At 37.4% G+C, this 25,603-nt stretch overlaps 1 protein-coding gene across 2 annotated transcripts in view; it reads left to right on the plus strand.

The window, feature by feature from the left end:
- Positions 1-3,031: 3,031 nt before the first annotated feature.
- Positions 3,032-25,603, plus strand: part of unc5ca (unc-5 netrin receptor Ca) — a 345,163-nt gene continuing 322,591 nt past the window's right edge. For both annotated transcript variants that reach the window (XM_028456479.1, XM_028456480.1), the window contains exon 1: positions 3,032-3,466. In XM_028456479.1, the coding sequence (XP_028312280.1) occupies positions 3,343-3,466 (124 nt within the window). In that variant the 5' untranslated portion in view covers positions 3,032-3,342. The remainder of the gene's footprint in view (positions 3,467-25,603) is intronic.

A 25,603-nucleotide genomic window follows, 5' to 3' on the forward strand; every position in this document is an offset into this window, starting at 1 on the left:
GAACTTACGTACAGCATTTAGTATAGCGTGGTTACGTCCAAAGGCAGCTCTCTACGCTGCTTTTGGACGAAAATGGTTGTCATCTTGGGGACCTGACTGCGCATGCGCACAACATGTAAAAACACGCAATGGGAATGAAGGCAGAAGAGCAACGTGCCTTTGGGAGGGGGCGTGGCCTCCCTCTGCCTTACAGCAGAGTGAGACTGTGCAGCTGTTCCAGGAAATAGCGCTGTTTAGTAATTTGGGCAATGAAATGCACAAAATGCTAACACTTTCAAACTTATAGGTACTGTAGGCTATCGGAAATGGAAAAATAAATAATTTATAATTATATTATAAATAAAACAAATTATCAAAATATCACTTCACCCTTGGGTAGGCACTGCCTACCTTGTGTCTGACAGCACGTCACTGGATAGCACGCTCTTGTCCTGTCATCCCTCCCTTACCCTTACTCAGGTGTAACACCGCCAAGAGACAAATAGCTGAATAAAACAGAAATGGAAGTTCTTTTTTAAGTCAGTTAATTAAAGTTTGTTCATTGTTCTGCTTCACTTCAGATGCCGACCTTATTATTTTTGCACTTTAGTTCCAGGTTACATTTTGTTCCTGGTTTCATCCTATGCAGTCTAATAATTTAATGCTCTTTCAATTTCTGCTACATCTTTAGGCTTCTCGATTATTATTTTTTTGTGTGTGCAGGCATTTTATTTAGTGTTGTTAAACTTTTTTGTCAATGTCCTCCTGTTTGTCACGCCCCACCTGTCATACCTCCAGTCCCCACTTGGGAAGCGCACCACACATTTTGAGAAGCACTGGGGTAAAGTGTTGGACTGGTTCTGTGATAAGAAAAAATAAACAATAAAAAATCAGATATCAGAAACGGAGTCAATCCAAAAATCTGAGTATGGAGATGTTTTAGTGAAGAAGAACAAAAGAAAGGAGTTGGTGATGAAGGCAGAGAGATGTTTGGTGTCTGTAGGAGGAGGCATCTCTCTCTCTCTATTTAGCTAATATGTAAATTCACTGGAGTACCAAAATAAAATCTCATTCCAGTAAATTTGCATGATAACTAAATATTTGTGTGTAGATTTAGCATTTATATTTAATATTTACCAATTAATTTAATGTTTGCATTATATTTTTATGAGAAAAAATATCACAAATGTCACTAGTATTGCTGTAAATCTGGTCAAAAGTGTTTTTAAAATGTGGTTTGTTGCTAAAAGTTGCTGTTTATTTTTGCGCCATAGCAGTCTAATAATTTAACGCTCTTTTAATTTCTGCTACATTTTATTCTTCTCTTTATTCCTTTTTTTGTGTGTAGGCATTTTGTTAGTGTTAATGAACTTTATTTTCAATGAACATTTCCTCTCTGTTTGTCGTGCCCCATCTGTCATACCTCCGGTCCCCACTAGGGGTGCACACCACACACTTTGAGAAGCACTGTGGTAAAGTGTTTGGACTGGTTTCTGCAACATAACGTGCAGTTACGAGATTAAGAAGAAAAAAAAAAAAAAAAACAGAGATCAGAAACAAGGTCTGACCAAAATCTGAGTATGGAGATGTTTTAGTGAAGAAGAAACAAGAAAGAAAGGAGTTGGTGATGAAGGCAGAGAGGTAAACACAGGGAGGAGGCTTCTCTCTCTCTCTCTCTCTCTCTCTCTCTCTCTCTCTCTCTCTCTCTCTCTCTCTCTCTCTAGCAAATATCAAATTCATCGGAGGTACCAAAATAAAAGCTCATTCCGGTAAATACGCATGTTAACTAAATATTTAGTTTAACCTGTGACATGTACATTTAACATTTAGATGTGATATTTAGTTTTAGATTTAATATTTAACATTTATATTTAACACTTAGCATTTAGATGTAACATTTACATTCAACATTTACATTAACATTTACATTTAACATTTACATTTAACATTTATATTTAACATTTACATTTAACATTTACAAGAAAAAAACCCACTAATTTCACAACTATTGCAGTGAATCTGGTAACATGAAAAAATCACATTTTTAAATGTGGTTTGTTGCTAAATGTTGCAAAAAGTTGTTTATTTTTGCATGCAAAACTTTACAATCGGCGCCCCATAGCAGTCCAATATTTTAATGCTATTTTCATTTCTGCTACATTTTTAGTCTTATCTTATATTTGTGTGTTGGCATGAAATTTAAAGGCAGGGGAGATAATCTTTGAAAACTAGCATGATTTTGAAAGTAGCATTCTCCAAGTGCTTTGCTTTTACCCACCCCCTCTTCTCTGTGCTCTCTCTGAAGCCACGCCCCTCATTCACATGCACGAGCGCCGGTGCTCCAATAGCGGACCTCAGTTCATCGCTTGTATTGTGTAGAAACTACGTTGTCTCATGTCTCATTCAGAAGTAAATAAACACTAAATGTTATCATTATACGTGTTAAAAAACTTGACTAAAAAATCTGTTTTAACTTTGTCAGGAAGACGTGATTGGATAGCAAAAAAATTAACTGTCTTTTTTATTGGTTGACATTTTTACAGGCTTACAGATGCTACAGATGACAGATTTTTTTGTTCCTTTTTCAGAGCACATACGATCTTAACTTCTGTCAAGACAAAAAGACAATTGCAGCCAAAAAAAAACTTAAAAAGTGTATCTGGAGGAAATTACTTACCCTACCTTTAAATTTGCTCCTGTTTGTCGCGCTCCACCTGTCGTACCTCCAGTCCCCACTAGGGGAGCGCGCCACACACTTTGAGAAGCACTGGAATAAAGTGTTTGGACTGGTTTTTGCAACATAATGTGCAGTTGTGAGTGAGAAAAACAACAAACGATAAAAAAACAAAAAAAAAAAACAGAGATCAGAAACGGAGTTTATTAAAAAGAAATAAATAAATAAAATCGGAGTATTAAGCCGAATTAGTGAAGAAGAAACGAGAAAGAAAAGAGTGGTGACAGAGGTAGAGAGACGTTTGGTAACCACAGGGAGGAGGCACCCCCCCCTTCTCTCTCTCTCTCTCTCTCTCTCTGCGTAAACGGAGAACCAGAGGAGACGCACGGAGAGCGCGCTCGGAGCTCAGACCCAGTGGAAGCAGCAGAGATAGATCCTCTCTCACACACTCACACACACACACACACACACACTGCTCATACCCGTTCCTCCACGCACGCACGGACGCACGCACACTCCGGGACTCCAGGCTTTTCTCTCCCTGCGCTGTTTGGACTCGTTTCACTTCCTAAAGGATCCGTTTTGGATGCGAACCGGGGATTTCCCGTGTATTACCCCCCTCTCCCTCCCCTTCCCCGCCACCGCGGACTGAGGAGTTGTGCGTGTTGTTTTTGTGCGTGGAGCCTGCTATGGGTCAAAGTGGACAGAGGGGACGTGGAGTAGGACTCTGGGGTTCAGGATCAGGGAGGATGCGCGCAACAACACTGGGGCTCGTGGTGATCGCGCACCTCATCCAGGCTGGACTAACACAAGGTAGGACTATAGAGAGAACATCTTCAACCTCTGTGTGAAGGAAGCTTTATTATCAGCTTCATTAGAAACATGCGTGCGTCAAAGGCGGTCATTGCAGTCCACGTTGTGTTGGAAAAAGTCAATATTAATTCAGAAGCATGTCAAGTGTGACGTAAAACAAGTGTTCCTTTAAGAACATTTCTTTTATTTTTGCTGTAAAGTATAACCAGGGGTTTATCAGTCTGGACTGGTCTCACTCTGAGACCCACATTTTATCACGTTCATTAACTCAAGACGCACTTTTTTTTTTTTTTTTTTTTTAAATATTTATTTATTTATTTTAATTTAACCAACCAAAAATCGCTGTGAAAAAACATGATCTTTTATTTATTATTTTTTACATAAATTTATATATTTCCCTGTGCAACATGCATTACACAGCATGCCTGTGGAGAAAAAAAAGTTTCTTTCAAAATAAAATACAAGTCCAACATGATACATTAAGTATTTATTTATTTTTGACCAGCTGTCCGCGACCCACCAGCTGAGAATCACTGGGATAAACAATCTAAAGCGCTGCGCAATAAACACATATGAGACGTACTTTGATCCGAGTATCTGATCTGATCTGATCCGATCCGATCCGATGTCCCAAACCACTCGGAACTGGGAAATAAAGAACACAGCAGAGCACAGTGTGAAAGCTCAGGCTGTTCTTGAATAAAAAAGGTCACCACTTTCCAGTTTCTACTGATTTCCGTTGGAAAGAGATGAGATCCATGTGTGAGAAGTGAGAATGAAAAAGCTCCTGTGTGTTAGATCAGTGCGGAAAAGCATGAATACTAAAGGACACATGAATAATAATAATAATAATAAGACTCAGTTTTATTATAGCGAGACTTAAAATAACTAATAAAACAAAATGATCATTCAATTTTCATTGAACCTTGTTTTTATTTACGATGTTTTATTTCTAACAATTGCAAATGCAATAATAATAATAAATACCTCCAGAAAATAACAAACAAACAAATAAATCAAATAACAGTAATTACTTATATATGTTATTAAGGTTTCACTTGTTCAGACACGGTTTCACGGAATTTTGTCTCGACATGTTTCGACTGTCGACTGCCAGTCTTCCTCAGAGGAAGACAGAGGTGGACTGAGACCATGCAGAAGCTGTTTTATTTAGTCAGTGATTCTCAACATGTGGTTCTTTATGTCTTAATCTTAATTATTATTCCAAAAGAAAACCTTAAAAGGGGAAACTTTTTAACCCTTTTTAACCTTTTTTCCAAAAATTCTGACACTTTTGCCAATAAATATATTTTATTCTCATATTTTAATCTTGTTTTTGTAAGTTCTTTTTGACACTTTTATCCAATTTTGTCCTTTCTTTAATTTTTTGGCCACTTTTCATCCAATTCAGCGACCTTTTGACCCATAAATACCAGCTGTTTCCCTTTTCCCTACATTTTTCCTGTTGTTGTTCCACATTTTGCCTTTTTTACTATTGTTGCCACATTTTTGCCCATTTAAGCTATCATTTACCATTAAATACCACCTGTTCCTCTTTAAATGCCCATTTTTTGGCCACTCTGATGACTTTTGGCCCATTTTAGTCACTTTCTCTCTTTGGTCACCTGTACCATGTCTGCCTCCACTCGCTCATTAAAAAAGAAGAACAGTAGCGGGGCCAGCCCACTTTGGGGTCAACGGCCCACTGGGATGATGCCTGCATGCCAGATGGCCAGTCTTCCTCATAGGAAGTTGATTGCTTTGATGTATCAAAGGAAAAAACCTAACCAGAATAAACAAAACCTTAACTATATTTAAAAAAAAAACCAAACAAACAAACAACAAAATGCACTTACTGAATAATAATTACACATATTACTGTATATACATACTTTTTGTGAAAGTGAGTGGGTGGAAGTATAAACTTATTAGTCCCGCCCCTTTTCCTACATTACTGTAAACAAATAATTTTAGCATCCTGTTTTTTAACCATATCTGCTGTTAAGACATTCATTTTGTCTCATCTTTCTATGATTTTTGATGATAATATGCACTAAAAACATATTATACACTTTCAAAATTGTCATACACAATAAATGCTTGATTGTATTTGTACATTCTTTAATTTCCATGTCAAACCTTGTCAAATAGAAACTTCTTTATAAGATTAATGAACAATAAATAAATGTATAACCCCTACAGCCTGCACAAACCCCCCCAAACTGAACATTTTTTATTTATTTTTATTTTTTTTATTGAACTTTGTTTTAATACAGACTGTTTCTTTTATATTTGCTAACATGATACCAAAGGGGAATTTCAAGAAAACATTCAAACTTTCATAATGTCAAACAAATATGTCCTAACTTAACTAGATAGATGACGATAAGAAATGAAAGAAGAAGAAACAAATACATAATTAAGGACTATTTTAAATCAAATTAAAGCTACACAGTAATCACAATAATGCATATACATTTCACATTTTTAGAGATTTTTAACCCTTTCTTCCAATAGCTTAGAGTGGTTTAGTTTTAAAGTACCTGCATTTTCTCAGCAAAATCAAAATGTTAATGAGAAGCAGGGCTGCACATTTTATCAAATTTTAATTGTGATCATGATTTTGGTTACCATGATTAAATGAACAGATCTTGGCAATATTACCTTTAAATGTGGGTTCGGCCATAATCGTGCAGCCCTATGAGAGGCTTAGGTTTCCATCACAATTCAACCCAAATGAAACACTTTTCTGTTGAAATTTGACCTTCCTTTGATATTACAACATCTATTCAATGCTTTCTCTCTGTTATACAGTTTATTTTCTACTTGGAATTCTCATGAAACTTTGCCTTTTTCAACTCCAGGATGTTGTTCATAAATTGATATTGACATTAGAGATTAGCCCTTGTTTTTTGGTTTGTAGAATTTGGTCAGTAATTGAACATGATGCAGCCGTCGCCTTTTTCCGTCGTTGCCTAAAGGAAGAACAACATTTCAGCCACTCCCTTCCTATTCATTTGAACCGCTCTCTATTGGTTTATTGTTAAATCAATATGTTGCAATTTAGGTTTACAATTTGAGTGGGGTTTCTCCCACCGCTGATAAATGGGACCTTGGCACCAACGTGCGGCTCAATTCGACTTTTGTTAAGAAATCTGATAACAGAGAATTTAAGCATTTGATGCTCTCTGGGCTGATGATACTCCTCACCACTCGATAAAAGTCAGACTTTCTCCTCGTCCTGTCCGCCTTTTAGGGCTTGATTCACCCCTCCATCTACATTTAGCTTCATTCTCTCTGATATTTGCTTTAGTTGAGTGTGTATTAGAAGCAGTTTCTCTGCATGTGAGTATCGCTGTATTAGTTATTCTGCTGAATGGGTAAAAACACACAGACGCAACTTAACTGCCGGGTATTGGGTTGCTTTATGTACATAGCTGATCCTGTTTCTGTGCCTGTGCCAGGTTGTAATCCCCGACCCCTTTAAATTGAGGGGTTTCTTTGCGTTTCTGCTTCTGTTTCTGAGTCTGTATTTTGTCTTTTAGCTGAAACTACAAATAGTTGTTAGAACTGAATAACCCCCTTGTTTATCACTGAGTGTCGTACGGCCAGTTTTTGTGGAATATGTGGTCTGGAAGTTTAATTTGTTGTTGGTGAGTGTGTTTTTCCCTGCATGTACCCACTTTTAAATCACAAGTTTTAAATTATATCCCATATTTGTTCCAAAAGTTGTTCTCATCCACGACTGACGCCAGTGTGACCCCCAAAAACTCTGCCAAAGTTTAATTTCAAGTGTTTTCACAGATTGAAACAATGGTGGGTGTTGATATTTTGGATTTTTCACTCAAACGCCCTAATATGGTCGAATGAGAGTGACGTCAGGGTTCTTGCCAGCGCTGTTGAGCGTAGGGGCCCCCATGGTGTGATTTTACTCCTTACTCCTAAATCTGATCAGGTTTATTGATTACGTTTAAATTAACCTAATTTAAATGATCTTATCTTCTGTAGCTCTGATGAGATGTTGTTAGAATGTAACATTCTAATAACGTTGCTCCAACGGACTTTTATTTTCTAAACCGGAAGTTCCCACTGAAATGGTTGTACTTGAGGTAGCTAGCTGACTGTGAATGTGTACTTAAGAGGCACGGACAAAAGGCTGGAATAAAAAGAACTAAAGGACAGCACAGACTGTTATTCTTAGTTAGTCAGACACAACAGTTCCAATACTGAGCAGGTGAAGATGATTAAAGCTGATCAAGTTCTCACGGAGCGTCGCTGCGCTGCACGAAAAACGGACAGAGTTTGACAGGCACAGCAAAGTTAAGCGGGCACTGGTGGATCTGTATTTAGGAGGAGACAGGACAGGAGGAGAGAGGCGTGCAACTAATAAGCGGTTCCCCGGAAACATTTGCCCATTAAAAAAACATTCTTTGTCCCACGTATGTATGATTCATGTTGATATCGTATCAGATCAATATTGGTATCGGCCAATATGCAAGGCTGCAATATCGGTACTGGATCGGAAGTGAAAAAGTTGTATCAGGACATCCCTAATTTTGATCTTACGCTGTGATTTTGATCCCCTATGGGTGATGTTTTTTTCTGTTGTTTTTTTCCTTTTTTAATCGGTGGTTTGGCTTTAATATTTAACATTTACAGTTTTTTTCTTCTCATAAAGCTGGTAAAAAAAAAGTGCAGCAGTGTGATCAAAATGTGGTGGAAGTTGTTTGTGTTTTGAAAGGCATTTACATGTGGGTGTGTGAGCGCATCGAAGTGTAAAGATGAACTGAAAGTGTGTTGTGTGCGTGTGTGCGTGTGTGCGTGTGTGCGTGTGGGTGTGTGGTGTGTGTGTGTGTGTGTGTGTGTGCGTGTGTGTGTGTGTGTGTGTGTGTGTGTGTGTGTGTGTGCGTGTGTGTGTGTGCGTGTGTGTGTGCGTGTGCGTGTGCGTGTATTCTGGGCAATGGGCATTGGTGTTAGAGATCTCCTGTGATGTGGAGAGTGTGCATGACTGTCATTGTGTTCCAGCTCTGCTCACATGCTTTTCTTATTTGTTGTCATGTGTGTTCGTGCGCGTGCATGTGTAAAACACTTTGTATTGTCATACTGTTGGAGCTCCCATGCTGTCGCTCATTATGCTCTGATCCTGTCCATGGTGCAGTGCATGTTGGGGGGTGCAGCAGCAGCTGGGTCTAGTATTTAGAATTAAAGAGATGACTGTGATTAACTATGATTTAATCAAAAAATAAGTTTATTTAAGTGTGCTTAGAGCAGGGATCACCAACCTTTCTGAAACTATGAGCTACTTCATAGGTACTGTGTCGTCTGAAGGGTTTGAAAAGCACTTTTTAAATACTAAATTACATGGTTTCACTTTATTTAGAGGCTAAGATAATAAAGAAGGCTATCAGCAACTTAAAAAGTTAGGAAATGTTTAAGTTTCAACATGAAACACTATTTCTCCTAATTTTTTGTTTCATTGTCAATGCATTTAATGGAAAATTCTCATCTTCCTATTTTACAAGCTTCTAACAAACAACGTTTAACTAATCACAAAGCATGTGACATATTTGTACAATTTGACAATTTTATATTATTTATTTATGTATTTATTTTTTAAACTTTTAAAAAAACCAACACGTGATCGCACCAACACCAAATCTGCAGTATCTTTAAAATCCTGCTGTATCCTGGCAGTATTTAACTCTACTAAGCTCTGACTCCATCTGTCATATGTTTTTATTGTTGTGAGTTTGAATCCTTGAAAGTAAAGCAGATTGTAAATGGAGCTCCTGAGGGCCCCTCACCTGGTCCATGCGGGCTACCTGGGGCCCACGGGCACCGTGTTGGTAACCCCTGGAATGGTGTTTCCTATTTTTAAACTAAAAATCAAAAAGCATACTTTCAGTTTTTGATAGCACATCACTTTAGTACACAAGTATATTTACTTCAGATACTTGCATTCAAACTTTTGATGTTTTGGTATACTGTACTCAGAAATGCAAGTATTTAAATTACTCTTAAATATATAAGTATATGCAGCTTGTGTATGTGCAGATTTAAGTGACTGCAGCCTAATAAATACCCCCTCCCCCCATAATGGCTTTATAGCCATAAAATGCAACTAATATTAAATCCTCTCCAAACTTAATGCATGAACTTAGTGTTGAGTAAAAATAATAATAATATAGACAATAAATGCTGATTTGATTTTTTATTTTAAACCAAATGTATTAATTGATGATTCTTGGTTTTATGGTAGATTTGAGAGTTTTTCTGTATCAGAGGAACACAGAGAGAGAGGATGAATGGGTGAGGAGGACGGGGGAGATCTCTCTGGGTGGTTTGCACTGGCTTTGATCACTCCACTAGGATGTGACAAGCTGACTGACTTCCACACACACACACACGCACACACACACACATGCACAGCCAGATATTTCAGCGGCCAAACAATGCTGCATTCTGTCTGCGTGCTCAGCGTGTGTCTCTCTGTGTGTGTGTGTGTCTCTGTGTGTGTGTGTGCGTGTGAAAGGGGGTCTTTGAGTGTGTCTGGGCTTGTTTTGTATAGGAGACTGTCCTGCTAATGTTGGCAAACTCTGCCTTTTTTTTTAAAGGCTTCTATTTCTTGCTCATCATTACTTCTTACATACTTGAACCCTCCTATTATCCTTAGGGTCAATTTTTACATTCAATGTTTATCATTCAGAAAATAATAGTTGACTTATTATTTTTTGCTTCATATTTTATGACTTTCCTAATTTGATGATACAATCTATTAAGCATAAAAGTATCATGATGATATGATTTCAATGTGCTGAACACGTATAAAAGATTGCCATGGCAGCGTTTTATCCAAATCATTCCTTGTTGTGCTCTGTGTGTATTACAATCTGTACAATCTCTCTCTTTGTCTCATGAAAATGTTCTCTACGCCAGTAATTCCTAAACTTTCCACAGTCCTGTACCCCTTCAGACATTTCATCTATCAGATTTATGGAATAATATATAGTTAAAAAAAAGAATTATGATCTATAAGCACAATAAAACATCCTATTCAGAATTATCACCCAATTTGTTTAATTAATTAGCCTACTAGCATTTTTGTAAAAAAAAAAAAAAAATCTACCAAACATTTGTTGATTGAAAACATACCACTAATAACATATTATTTAGCCTGAAATTGTGAAATACAACTCACTAGGATCAACAGAACTCTGTAATGTTTGGATAAATTTGAGAGAATCTGAGTCTAAACGTGTCCTCAACACAAAGTATTGTTCTGTTTTTTTTGTTTTCACGTTTGTCAAAGCTGAAAATCCACTTTCAAACAAGTACGTGGTAGCAAAGGGCATCAAGCATGTTTTGCTAGCGCAAAGCAATGTTTCCGAGACTCTAGGACAAGGTTTACTGTCAAGAACGTTTTGGAACAGCTCTTTCACAGTGAAAGTGATGTAGAGACATGGATTGTGTTGTGGAGAACCGGATTCTGAGGGATTTTCATCTGATATGAGATAGGAGTAAGTGTGAGGTTGACTCAACGATATATCGCAATATTTCACCGCGCGGTTATTGTATCAATCCAAAAAATGTCCAAATTGATTTTTTTTCCATCATGTTTTTATCAGATATCGAATTGCAACAACATATGCACAACACGTAAACACCCAGTCACTAGGTGTCAGTGAACGCACCATCAGACCTTGTTAAACTACATCACTCCTTGAAAGTTGATCGCATTTTATTTTCATAAAACACACTGGCACTTTTATAGATGTATGTGGTTACTTTTATTTTTAATAATTTAAGAACTTAACAGAAGCTGAATATGTTCTAGAAGAAAAGTTAAAATTTTTTGAAACATGTAATTTGACAGTTTGATAAACATACCACTTGTTTTTGATATTGGTGCTTGGATTACAGTTAGTTATCATTTACTTGTTCTCACTAGTTTAAAAAACAAATGAAATGAATTGTATTTCATGCCATTTTGTACTTGTGAAGTGTGAAATTTGTAATCATTGATATTGCGAAGTGTGTGGAGCAACATGACATTTTACTTCTTTATCTCGATGCATGTTTTCAGTCAGTTTGCTCTGTGTCTGAATGCATTTAGCTGACCTTTTATTTTCTCATGCCCGTGGCTTTGACTGAACCTCTAGATCTACTAAGTGCATTTCATGTTGGGCTGCAGAAACACTGGCCCACCTACAGTTGACTATATTTTATATCTGGTTTAGTCGACACGTAGCAATTACAGTTGAGCCTATTTCAGGAATCAGGAGCCTGAGCCAGAGTTGTTTATGTGGCATGGCAGAAGCTTGATTGCATGTTTTCTTTTCAAAAAAGAAGAAGAGGAAAAAAAAAATTAGATTAAGAGGGTAGTTTTCAAAAAAGCTGAGTCGACAAACTGCTTCACACCACTTGCACCATTACTGTTACCGTTACTGTTACCATAACTATTACTTTTACTCTTACCATTACTATTACTATTGCTATTACCATTACTGTTACATTACAATTACTATTACTATTACTATTGCTGTTACAATAACTGTTACATTACTGTTACCATTACTATGACTATTACTGTTACTATTACTGTTACCATTACTATTACTATTGCTATTACTATTGCTATTACTGTTACCATAAATATTACTTTTACTATTGTTATTACTATTACTGTTACCATTACTGTTACAATTACTATTGCTATTGCTATTACTGTTACTATTACTGTTATGTTACCATTACTATTACTATTGCTATTGTTGTTACTGTTACTGTTACTATTACTATCTCCCACTCTTCACTGGGGAAAACCCAGGATGGATAAACCTGGAATGTATCCTTGTGCAGACCTGTGTTCTGACATCAGAGGTGAAAGTAACGGATTACAAGTACTCACGATACTGTATTTGAGTTGCTTTTTGGGTGCATTTCTAAATCAGTTTAATTCAATTCAACTTTATTTAATGAGCGCAAATTACAACCAAAGTCATCTCAAAGCACTGTCAAAATATAACATTTTTAATAAGAAGGAATAATCCAGTAATTTTACTTGTACTTAAGTACGTTGTGAAAGTAGTAAGTAATTAGTTACATTTCTACATGCAAACTCTACGGAGTAAATGATTACTTCTGTTTTAAAATGATCAACAGACATTGTGAAACTACAAAAAAGAAATAACCAGGCAACAATCAGATGCATCACATAATAGCCGACCAATCAGATTAAACATATCGCACCATTGAATTGCCAAATTTAGAATTTAAAAAAAAAAAAAAAAGATTTTGAATTGAATTAATTGGTGTTATTTTATTTAAAAAATAATTGTAATTTTTTATTGTTTTTTTGTATTTTGTAATTTGTTTATTTGACAAGCCTTTTATTTTATACAGATGTCTTTGTGGAAAATAAATTAAGTTTCTATATGAGATGTTTACTGTATGTAAGGGAACCGTGGTAAGAATTCTTACCAAAAATAAACGTGGGGTGTAACTTTTACTTTGTGTACTATTTAATTGAGCTGCTTTTTACTTGAGTATTTTGTTTATGACTTACGTGTACTTGAGTACTATTTAAACCAAGTAACAGTACTTTTACTTGAGTAGAACATATTAGTATTCTTTACACCAGTGGTTCTCAAACTTTTTTGGCTCTCGTCTCCCTTTGTCTGACAACAACATTTTGCTCAGAATTCTGTGAAAAAAACATCTATAAATCATAATGATGGAATGAATGAGCGATAACTCATATTTTAAATAATCACATTTAGTAAATAAGTGAATGAAACAGTATTTAGTGACTCCTGAAAAGTGTTATTTCTATAGTTTTTATCATTTATGGTCATCTCCCTCCTGATGTGGGACAAAGACTGACCTTTGTATATTTTTCTCTTGTTTGTGTTTTTTTGTGTGTGTTGGTATTATTTAAATTATTCTCCCTTGGTGTGTGTGTTTTTAGTGTCGTTTTGTATGTTTTTCTGTATTTTTCTGTATTTTTTCACTCATTTAGTGTGTCTTAGTTGTTTTTTTGTGTGGTTGCTGGTAATAGTAATTATTTTTCTCTCTCAGTGTGTGTGTTTTTGATGTCATTTTGTGAGTTGTATAATTAGTATGATTATCATCAGCCCCATATTTTTAATGCTTTCATTTGTTAATTTTCCTCTTTCTCTCTCTCTCTCTCTCTCTCAAATACCCCCGTAGTGCCATTGCGTAACCCTTGTGGTTACACATACCCCCATTTGAGAAACACTGCTTTATCCATCTGCAATTTGCATTAGTGTCTAAGATCGTGTGTGTTTCCTAGAGGAATAAATGAACTGAATTGAAAGAGAAAGAAGCAAAAAAAGCTCTGAAAGTCACTGAGACCTAATTCCTTCTTCCGGTTTCATGTTAAGATCTAAATTTATGAATTTTTCATGGGCTGCGAAACCTAAAGCCTCGCTCAGTGCTCTCATTTCTATGCTTTTTTTATAATTGTTGCTTGTGTGCTTGCGTGTGTGTGTGTGTGTGTGTGTGGTAGCTCTGCGTGAAGAGTGGCTTGTACAGAGAAAACGCTGCTTGTTCTCAATCAATGGCCTACTATATGGTTCCCCCTGGTCCCATGCACTCTCCCATGGCAAGAAACTGGAAGCTTACTTTAGAGTCTATAAAGATAGGGGGTTCGTTTTATACCTTCGGGGGATGAAACACACTTGCAAAAACTTGTAGATGATGAGGCAATTATGTTATATTATCGTTAAATGTCCTATTTATCCCAGAGTAGTAGGAAGTTTATTCCTAATATCTTATAAAAACGTATATTTTCAGCAGGCAGAGAGGGTATCTGTGTCTCTCTGAGCACCGTGGGTAAACAGTTGGACGTGGTGAATCTCTGCCGCCGTTTGCCAGGCCACACAATTTAGTGCTGTCGGTTCTTATTTCTCTCCGTCATTTGTTCCCATTTTTCCCTGTAAAAAAACTCATTATTTTCTGTCCAGCTTTCATCTTTTCATCTGTTACGGCTGACATTCTGCTTTCCTTTCTACTTTTTTACTATTTTTTTTTTTTTAAACTACTTTCTCTGCTTTGTCTCTTTCTCCATTGAGATTTACACAGTTTAATTAGTGTACAGCCAAAAACAGGGACATATTGTTGTGCTTCTGAACAGGCCCACGAGCAGCAGGACATTCAGTGTGTGTGTGGGTTGTGTGTGTGTGTGTGTGTGTGTGTGTGTGTGGGTGTGTGTGTGTGTGTGTGTGTGTGTGGGTGTGTGTGTGTGTGTGTGTGTGTGTGTGTGTGTGTGTGTGCGTGTGTGCGTGTGTGCGTGTGTGCGTGCGTGCGTGCGTGCGTGCGTGCGTGCGTGCGTGCGTGTGAAGCCCATCAGTTATCCAGAGGGAGGGAAATTTCACACACGACAACTTATTCAAACACACACGCGCACACACACATGAATAGGTTGGTACAGTTAGAAGAAGAAGAAGAAGACAGGTACGGTAGATAAATGGAGGTCTATTCCCTGCCAGCTGCTCTCTATTGAAACCTTTCCCTGCCTCCGTCCACCAGCAACTCACGCCTTTTCACGCTCCATATATTACTTTTAATTTGATACCAGTTGCGTCCATTAAATAACTCACGTTGGGTATTTGCTTTAAACAACAACAAAAACGACAACAACAAGCTGCAAGATGTGCGGTTTGAAAAAAGGAAATAAAGCAGGAGAATTCACTTTCTGCCTTTTCTTGTCCATGACACTTTAATTATGATTATGTGAGTTTTTTTATTTATTTGAATGAATTATCCCAAATTAAATTACTCAGAATTGAAGTGTTCAGCTTTGTGTTTACATGGAATACAAGTTTTTTTGCCTTTATTTAATCTGCTTTATGTTTGAGGGTTGGGGAAGGGTTCTGATTGGTCAGGGGGAGAACGTGACGTATTCACGTCTACTGGAAAAAAAAAACACACTACAAACCTTTTCTTTTTGGCTTCAACATAGAAGACCACATAATAAGAACTATTTTCACTTTTATTTTGATTGTAGTTTTGAACCCAGTAGCTGGACGATAACATTCGGATTCACTTTGGTTCTGTTTGCCAACTGTCCGTGTGAATGTCCTCATGTTTATGCTTCCGTCCATCAACTTATTTAATTTCATTATATCCATGTCTTCTAAGGCTCTTATTAGATAAATAGTCTCAGCTCGTGTCCGGGCGGCCATTTGGATTATGTCAAAACCAGCACGTCATCGCGACAGGACGAGCATGTGCAGAACGACTGGAATTAACTTAAGAGGAATTAAACATTTCTGCCAAATATACTCCAGTCGGCATATGTTTTAGTCATGGCAGTCATATTAATGACACCCTGTTAATGTTTTTTTTTTTAAAAAAACTTGAATTGAATTGAATGTAAACTATGAGGTGCCTTATAGCATGGTAGGGTGACCACACATCTGGTTTACACAGACATGTCCTTTTTTTACGTCTTGTCAGGACCGTCCGGCCAGTTTTTACCAAACTCATCCAAATGTCCGGGTTTCCCAGGGACCCTGAACGCATTTAGGGGACCACGTTCATTTAAATGACCGTAACTCAGCTAATTTTGGAGGAAGAAAATTCCACCAGTTTCTGAAAGCTAATAAGTTGCTCTTTACATGTAGTAAAGTCCTTACAGTAATTTTTACTCACACCTGACGGAATCATTAAATATGCTACTTTGTTTTGACAAAATCGTCACTCGAGGAAAAAGAAGAGAGACTGAAGTCCAAGATGGATTGAAAGAGACCAAATACTGGTGGATTTTATTAACAAATATCATCATGAAGATCCTCCTGGATGATAAAACTTCCATAGAGGTTCAGAGAGGGATTTGAAAATGAAGGAACCACTGTGAGAATCTCTGAATGTAGGAAGTTAAGGTAAAGTTTCCATCATCTGGTCTAGACCTCATCACCTCCTGTCTCCATGACAACAAACAGAATAAAGCTCAGAGTCACCATGGACCATGGGATGTAAACTGTCACAGTTTATTAAAGTGTATACTTAACTCTTTCAGTGCCATTGACGTAATATTACGTCAATTACGTTTTTCATGGAGATTACTAGAATACACCCTGGTGGAGGGTCCCTCATCAATATCTAAGCTATAGTGGTGATGCAGTGACCAACTGTGCCTTGAAGGTGGCAGCAGCACACCTTTCGATGAGATTACCTGTGATGTGCAGAGCTCAGAGGGAGAGGAAAGGAGTTTATGAGACAGAAAATTTCACTACGAGAGTTGATGCTGAAGTTCCCACCAGTTCACAGCAGCTCACACTCGACCAGAGTATGTGTGGAACTAAATGGACTATGAGAGTGTGGCGATGGTGAGAGAATACGATCAAAAAACGGGGCAAGCGGTGACACTCGGCATGTCCGGGATGAGGAGGAAGTTGCGTGTGGGGAGAATGACGGGGGGAGAGACTTGGAGGAATGCCAAAATACAGTAAGAAAACCATTCAACTCAGACCCAGATAGCAAAATAACAATGATGTTGCCATCAAAAGCCTGGTCTCAGTATTGTTTTTGTAGTTTTATAGAAGGAAACAAAAAAAAATGCTTCAAAGTCACTAATAGATTTTTCAGAAAAAGATTGTTTTTCTCAGCTTTTTGTCACAAACTAGTGATTTGTGTGAAACTTGCCTCTATTCAACTGCTGATTACAGAAGAACGAAACAAGCTAGAAACAAAAATCTGATGTCAGAATTCAGATTGTCATAGTACAAAATATTCAGTGGGTCTTTAAAAATCAGTTAAAATGCTCTAAAACGACCGGTACTGAGGTGGTAGAAAATTCTGAAAATGGCTGCCACTGAATGATTTAATTATTATTTACTGTTCTGTAAACCTTGAGGGTTTTAAAAAAAATCTAAAATAAAAATAATTCTCGGAGGAGATTTTTGTCATTGTTTCAATGATTGAGATATTTTAAAGTACACATGAGATTTTTCATGGTCAGATTGTTATAATGTATATTAAAGGTGATTGACTTCAGTCTTTTACTATAAGAGATAAATATATTTTAAAACCCAATGGACAATAACAACTTATTTATCTACTGTGTTGTATTTTGTCAGTACAAGGCAGATTCAAAGAAAACGTTGAATATGACGAGGTCGGCCCGTGTCCTCTTTTTTGGAAATGAAAATATGGTCACCCTATTGCATGGGTGTCATTCAAAGATTTTGCAGATTTGTAGTACCTACTTTCTCGCTTTAGAAAGTGAACACGTGTTTTTATTTCCTCGAGGGCGGACACATGACTAGCAGATGGGTGTTGGGTGATTCTTGGCTACGTGGTGTGTTTTGTGGCTATTGCAAAACAGGCTTATTTTGTGTCACCATGAATTCATAATTAAGTGTCTATTGAGAAAAGGCGAGACGCACCAATAGGGGGTCCACCAGTAGGCTAGAACCCTGGATTTCCTTTTTTGGACCCGTAACGCTTGTTACGTGTGTTGTCCCATCGAGGGACTCAAGAAGAGACTGAAAAAAACATCAAAACAAGAGCCAGTGTTTATCTATAGTTTATTTGGCAGGATGCCCCCCCCCCTCCACCGCCCCAATGGACACCCCCGCCCTGCCAACAGGATCCCACCCAGAATTTAAATTCTTTGATTAAAAAAAAAAAAAAACATATATATATATTATAATTGTATTTAAAAGGGCCCATAACAGTTGTTTTATCAAATAAAAAGCTAACTCTAATTTGTGCAATTTCAGAGTGCTCAAGTGTTCTCCTCTCCGACACGCCCACTCACGCGTGGAGTGGGCGTGAGAGCGTGGAACAAAAAAATGAATTTACGACTGTAGGTTAAAGAGTTTCACTCGGTCAAGCAAAAATCTTGGCAGTTTATGTTTTTTTATATTTGAACTTGTAAAGTTCTATTTTTTTATGTTTGGGGAGTGGAAATGTTTATAGTTTTAGAAGATTGTCAGATTGAAAAAATGTTTGGTATCACTTTATTTGAAGTTTTATACATAACTTGTCATTAGCAATGAATGAATGAATGGTGTCATGAAGGCTGTCATTAAGTGTCGTTCGTTACCCTAACCCAACAAAATGTCTTACTCTATAGGGAGGGAGAATGTGTTGCTGTGGCCCGTGTCTGTAAAATTTATATCCTTACTGTACCTCAACCCTAACCCCCCCCCGAAAAAAATGCCAACATAGCTCCAAAGGTGTCATCATTTATCCAAATGACAAAACTTCAAATAAAGTGTAATCAAATGCAAAATGGTCTACTGCTTTATTCAGGTATCAATGCTCTGTAATTACGGTAATGGGGTCCTGAAGGAAGAAAAAATAGATAAATAAAAAAGGAAGAGAGGCTTGCTACAACCTTCTAAAGCAACAAAGCTATAGTGGAAAACAGAGTCCTAATGCATAAAAAAATCCGTATCAGTTTAATGGACGTATAAGTCTGACCTTAACCTTTCTTTTTAATGGAAAATAAAGCAGAAAGTCTATGAATTGGGTCGCTCCCCTAAAGATTAGTTTCTACATTTTCTCTGTTCATATTTCACCTCCCTTTTATTTGTCTCGCTACGATCTAAGACCACTTTCCAACTCCCTTCGTCCACTTCTTTCCATCCACTCCCCCACATCCTCCTCTTCTTCCTCTACTCCTTTTCTTTCTCTGGCTCTGATAATCTAGAGGTCCATCTGAACGGCTCTGTTAAAACCTGAAACCATAATTAATATAATCACCTCTCTGTCTTTTTACCTCTAAAGCCATGTACGTGTGTCAGACTTAAGGCCCCGGGGGCCAAATCTGGACCTTTGGAGCATCCAATTTGGACTGCAGAAAATTTTTTTTAAAATCACAAAGAAAACCTTGAATCTTTGTGTAAAATAAACTCCACATTACTTCCCAGGGCTCTGTTTTCACATTTCTATTTGCAAATTGTTGAAATAAATCAAAATTCATCCCAAAAATCCTGCAATTTTCCTCAAATTATTCAACAAAACTAAAAAGAAATTATTCATAAAACCAAGGAAATGTAAAGTGAAGGTCCTGCAGAGACTCATATCAGTTATTATACACGTCATTTATCTGTGGAAGTGCAAACTAGGGCACAATAATATTGAAATTGCTGGTTTTCCCGCCTAAAATCTGTGGCCCACTTAAGTTCAAACTGGTCCATTTTTTAAAATGTTTTTGTGAACCCTGAATTGAACAGAAAGTGAATCAACGGTTTGTCTGTTTTTTATTTAAAGTTTATTGTAATTGCGTAGGTTTGGTTGACTAAAGATGATTTAGTACGTGTCGTTAAAAGGTTTTTGTTTTCTTGTTGGAGAGTTGGTGTAATTTTATTATACTTTGATCAGTGTAGGCTTTGGAATAATTCCAGGATGCAAACACACCATACACAACACAACAAAGCAGGGTTGGAGTTAATTAGTATTGTAATCGGGTAATTCATTACAATTATAGTGTAAATATGATAACTGTATTAGAAACAATATGTTGCCGTTTTTAATAATAATTTAATTGTAATTGAGTTCATGAAAATTCTATAAAAACTGTCATTTACTTATTTAATTAAATACAAACCTGGGGAACCATGTTACAGTTCTATAACTTATACATACATATTAATATTATGTAAAAAAAATATTTCATATCAAGTTTGCCTGTCAGTTCTTTGAGGATCATTTTACCATTTAAAAAATAAAAAAATAAAAAATAAATAAAATGGGTATACTGACAGAAAAAGGCTCAGACACCCACACCAAAAATATTAATATTAATATTTTCATTGATTAGAAAGCCTAACAAGCTACCAACTGTTGAAAAACTAATCAGATGATAGATAATATTTTTTAGTGTATTTTACAGCTGATTGAGACCTGTTATCAGTAGAGATGCTAACAGAAAGCTAACACAAGAAGGTTATGATTTATGGGGTTATTTATTAAGGTTTCAGTAATTGTGATTAATTGTAATTGAACTTTAGCAATTAGAACTTATTGTAATTGGAATTAATTCCACTGGGATAATAAGAATTTTAATTGTAATTTGAAAAAATGCATCATAATTATAATTGAGTTGTTAAATGAACGAGGATAATTGAAGATGGAATTGTAACTGAAAATTTTATTTGACCCCAACCCTGGAAATTTTATGGGGTTTATTTATGTTGGACGTATTACGGTAATTGTTGATTATTGAATTTGAACTTTAGTAATTGAGAACGTAATTACGGTCACCGTAATCATCATTGATTGTAATCGAAAGGTTGGAACTGTAATTGAAAAAATGTAATTGACCCCCAACCCAGCAACAAAGCATATGGAAGTTTAATGTGTGGATTAAACAGTATGACACCTGACAGTGTAGCAGAATGTAAGCAATTTACTTTGATTCCTTTTAACTTTTTATTTATTTATTTTGAAGTGGCAAATAAATGTGGACAGTGCTTTGATGACAAGGTGTGTGTGTGTGCGTGCGTGTGCGTGTTGTTTGCTTCTTGCTTGTACAACAACAGGATGAAATATGGCAATGGTATTCTAGACAAATATTTCATGTACACAGCATTTTCCAGCTCCCCAGAGGAAAACAGAAAGTGGGAGAGCACGGGAAAGGAAAAGACAAGAGAGCAGAATAACTATCCACCAGAAGAGGCTGGCTTTGTGAAATCGAATTAAGATTTAGTCATTTTTAAGGGATCATAGGAGGAAAAAGAAGCCTGGTGTCAGGAAGAAAGTACGGAGAAGCAAATGACTTAAAAATAGTAACAAGAAGGGCAGAGTTTGAGTAACTAGCACCAAAACGTATTGGGATATTAGTGTTTGATTACCTCTCAACTATGCATTTGTTTTACATATTCATATGTCTAGTGTTTGGTCTCAGATAGTGTGGTCTTGAGTAACAAGACTTGCCTAGACCAGAATGCACCAAGACAAGACCACGTCTGGGTCTGAATATCCCTCCTATCTTCTTTCCTATCTACTTTTGGTGTTAGAGATTCCTAAAGGAGTTAGGGAAAGACCATCATGTTGTTTTGGCAATCAACACACTTCCAAAGAGGTGATGTAATAATCCGACGGCGGTGAAGGTCCGTGACGTCTGCCGTGGTGAGAAAACGACAAATTTGTGAAAATGGATTAAAAGCACATTTCTACACTTTTCCCTGTTCCTCTAACGCTGATATAATCTCCAAATATCACAAGGTTGTATGAATGTAAATCAAAGGAAAAGAGGCTACCAGGCTATGAGTCAAAGTCAAACTAAAGAACGTCACATTGAGAATCGTCGCTCATTAATCCAAATTATGAGTAGGATTTATGAGAATTGTTACATTTATGCAAGATATATATATAGATAAATATAATGTGGCTAAAATGTCTTTGATCCTTTTTTCTTGAACCACAGAGTGTCTGTTTTATGTCAGTTATAATCTGATAATATGTTTGCATATCAATACCAATATTGCATTGATAATTTACATATCTGTGCCCCCTTTTCAGTCTTCGTGAGTGTCCGTGAACACTCTGATGAGCGGGTCCCTTTAAATGTTGTCGTCGCATGGAATTGTGGGTCAGCATAATGTGGTCTCCTTTGGTAAAGGATGCATCAGTGTTTCCCTAGGCTAAAGGAGGTTATAAAGGAAGCATTGAGAATCCTTTCCTTAGCTTTTAGAGAACTGGAACACTCCTTAGCATGGCCGACCACTTAAAACACTTCCAGGGGTTAAGGAAAAGCGGATAGGAAAGGAGAGAGGAGGGAATATTAGGATGCAGCCTAAGTCGAGTTGAGTCCTTTTTGACTTTGTCAAGTCGAGTCTAAAATCATCAAATTGGTGACTTGAATCCACACCTCTAGATCTATGATTAAAACACATGTACAGATATCACGTTTATGGCGGGGGTTGCGTTCTAAAAAATAACCCGCAATAGGCGAAATCCGCAGAGTATTCAGCTTTATTTTTTACATTATACATTGTTTTAAGGCTGTAAAATACCCCTCATCACACACTTATACACTTTTCTCAGACAGGAATTAACATTTCTCTCGTTTAAACTCTCTCAAAGTTCAAACCTTTTAAGATTTGAAAACATAAACCATTTTCAACATACAGCACTTCAGAGTCACACTGCTAGCCATCAGACATTGATGTCTGAACGCATTCAGAGTTTTTGTTTGACGATGACGCCACATCAACACGGACGCCGGTTGTTCACCCATTCAACCATGGAGTAGAAGCTATGTGTGACCACCTGGAGCTGTATGACACGGCCTTTATAACCGGGACCGTAGCACTGAGCTAGGTTAGCAATTAGCTGACTAATCACACCGGCTTTTCACTGTTGGTTTATGTTTATGAGAGGAGAAAAAGGAGCGCAGGCTCCTCACTTCAGCAGGCTGTGAAATTCACAGAATTGGATTGTGTCGCTGGTGGGTGAACGCAGCATTAGCCATCAGGACGCAGAACACAATGCGCGTTCATACGCTGTAAAAAAGAATGCATCAAAATTGCACTGTAAAAAAAATCCGCAAAACACTGAGGCCGGTTGAAAGGTGAACCGCGATTAGAGCGAGGGACTCCTGTATGTTAGTCATGTTGCTCAGCCTGAATCGGTCTGTTAATAATGTAGTCATTATTGTTGAGCTTTATTGTATCATGTCTGAAAGTCGTTGCCGTTTTCTGACTGTTTTTGGGCCTTTTACTCCAAACCAGTTTAAATTTATCTCCTTTGATAATATCTGGCAGTTTGTCTGAAGGTTATACTTGGTGTTGGAATGTGAATTTCATTATGAGGATGTTTTGTGTAGAATATTCGTTCAACTGATTGATCAGAGAGGAGTTTTGACAGGGAAATTACTTTGTCACTGAATTAAAAAGAGATAGGTACCACGGGCCAAGTTCTCCGAGATGTAATCAAGCAGCCAACTACCTTGACAACTCTGAAATGACTTGTATTTAAGTACATCTGAGCAAAGGCTAAGGGCCAATAGTAAGAACTGATTGCTACACTTTTTTTGTTTTTATTAGGTTGCTTAAATATTTGTCGAAAAAATGTGATGCTTAGCAGTTTGCTGCCCAATTTCCCCAACAAGCAGGCGTGCCTATTAGAGAATAAAATGTAACATTTGGAGAATTCTCCAGTGCAGTTTGAAATGCAATTTTGTAATAAGGTCAATAGATAAAGATTTTACATTTTGTTCAAATGGCTTTTGCAATTTAAAATCCCATCTCCTGCCGGACTCACCAACCCCGAAACTGAAAGAAGCTTTTATCTATTTCGCAAACCTTGTGACTCAGTAGCATCATTAAAGTACAGAACTAACCCACTTGTCTTTAGCCGCTCTTCATAACATCCTGTGGCTATACTTTGTTTATATCGATTCCCGCCTACACGTGATGTTGTAAGGCCTGAATATGTCTTTGACCCTTTTTCTCTCATTTCTTCTTCCATCCCATGATGATATTTTTTTTTTCCATTTCCATCAGCTGAGGATTCTACACAGTTAAGATGACCATGCCCACATCTGTTCGGATGAGTTTTTATGCAAAGCAAACAAGGATATTAAAAGAAAATATATTTATTTACAATACTCAGTATATTAACTCCTAGAACCAACAAATGTTGAGAGGAAGTATTTGTTTCTCTCGCTAACTTTTCCAGTTTGTGTTTTTGCGTGAATAGCTGTGAGTTACACTAGATTTCCACTGGATGCGTAACTACTGCGAAACGTCTCTGCTGCGTAACTGCAGCGCACACTGCTGTCCGTCAATCCCCACCGTCTCCATCTGTGATGCTTATCTGTTGCGTTAGGACTTAAAAAGATCTCACTTATTCACGCGTATCGTACGATGTAGTGAGTTATAGAGAATACAAAGAGAAGCACAAAACCATACAAACAGCTCATTGTGTCCTTGGAGAGGAGCAGAAGGAAATCCACTCGGTCCTGCCCTGTAGGTCTTCAGCTTTTGTGGAGATTATTGTGATTCAACCATGGATAAGGTCAATATTTATATGTGAAATACGATTCAATCCCATTTAGCGCCTGAAGAAAAGCTGTAGGTCAATAGGAGAAGGAGTGTAGAAGCAGGGGCTCTCAACTTTGATAGCGCTTCTCCATCAATTTTTTAAAAAAGTTCTCAGATCGCTCCAAAACTTGGGGTCAGCGGAAAGGTCTGGTCCCCCACCGAGTCCGAGTATGTGCTTGGTTTTTTGTGTAGAGTCCGAATTGCCGCCCACTAGAGCCGAAACGCACAATTTTTGGGCCAAAACAAAATGCTCATTTTGGTCAAAAAATGGGATTTCGACAGACAGGTTTTGTTCCCGAGTCCAAATATGTGCTCGATTTTTTGGCAAAGATTCCACAATAGATCTGCTGGAGGCCCAGGATAGCTGGTGTTTTCCTCTAACCAGGGTTAACCTCAGTAATAAGAGGAGTGGTAGAACTAGGGATCCAACTTTGATACTGTTTTTCCCATCGATTTTTTAAAAAGTGCTCGGATCATGCCAAACGTCAACGAAAAGGTCTGGTCTCCCCGATTCCCAATATGTGCTTGGTTTTTGGGTAGAGTCCATATTGCACCCGCTAGAGCCGAAAAGCTCAATTTTCGGGCTGAAAAAAAAGCTCATTTTGTCAAAAATGGGGTTTCAGCGGACAGGTTTTGTTCCCCTGAGTCCGAAAATGTGCTCGATTTTTGCCAAGATTCCAAAATAGGCATGCTGAAGGCCCCGAATAGTTGGTGTTTTCCTCTACCAGGGGTAACCTCGGTGAATAAGAGGAGTGTAGAACTAGGGATTCAACTTTGATACTGTTTAAAAAAAAAAAAAAAGGTTTCAGATCGGGCCAAACGTCCACGGGTCGGACATTTACTGAGTGGGTCAGGAAATGGATAAAGGATATGATCCAGATTATTATTTGAAAAAAAACAAATTTTATCTGTGTCTGTGCATACTTCTGTCCCGAGCACAGCACAGCGTCGGAGGAAGAAACTCTGCGTATATTGTTGCTGAGGGCCAGCACGACTCAGCACAGTTTTCTTTATTCTTCTTCGTCTTCTTCTTAGTCTTCTTCTTCTTCTTCTTTCTCTCTCTCCTTCTCCTTCTCTCTTCTCCTTCTCCTCCTCCTCCTCCTCCTCTCCTCTC

This window comes from Gouania willdenowi, chromosome 9 (genome assembly GCF_900634775.1).
Source record: "Gouania willdenowi chromosome 9, fGouWil2.1, whole genome shotgun sequence".
NCBI lineage: Eukaryota > Metazoa > Chordata > Actinopteri > Blenniiformes > Gobiesocidae > Gouania > Gouania willdenowi.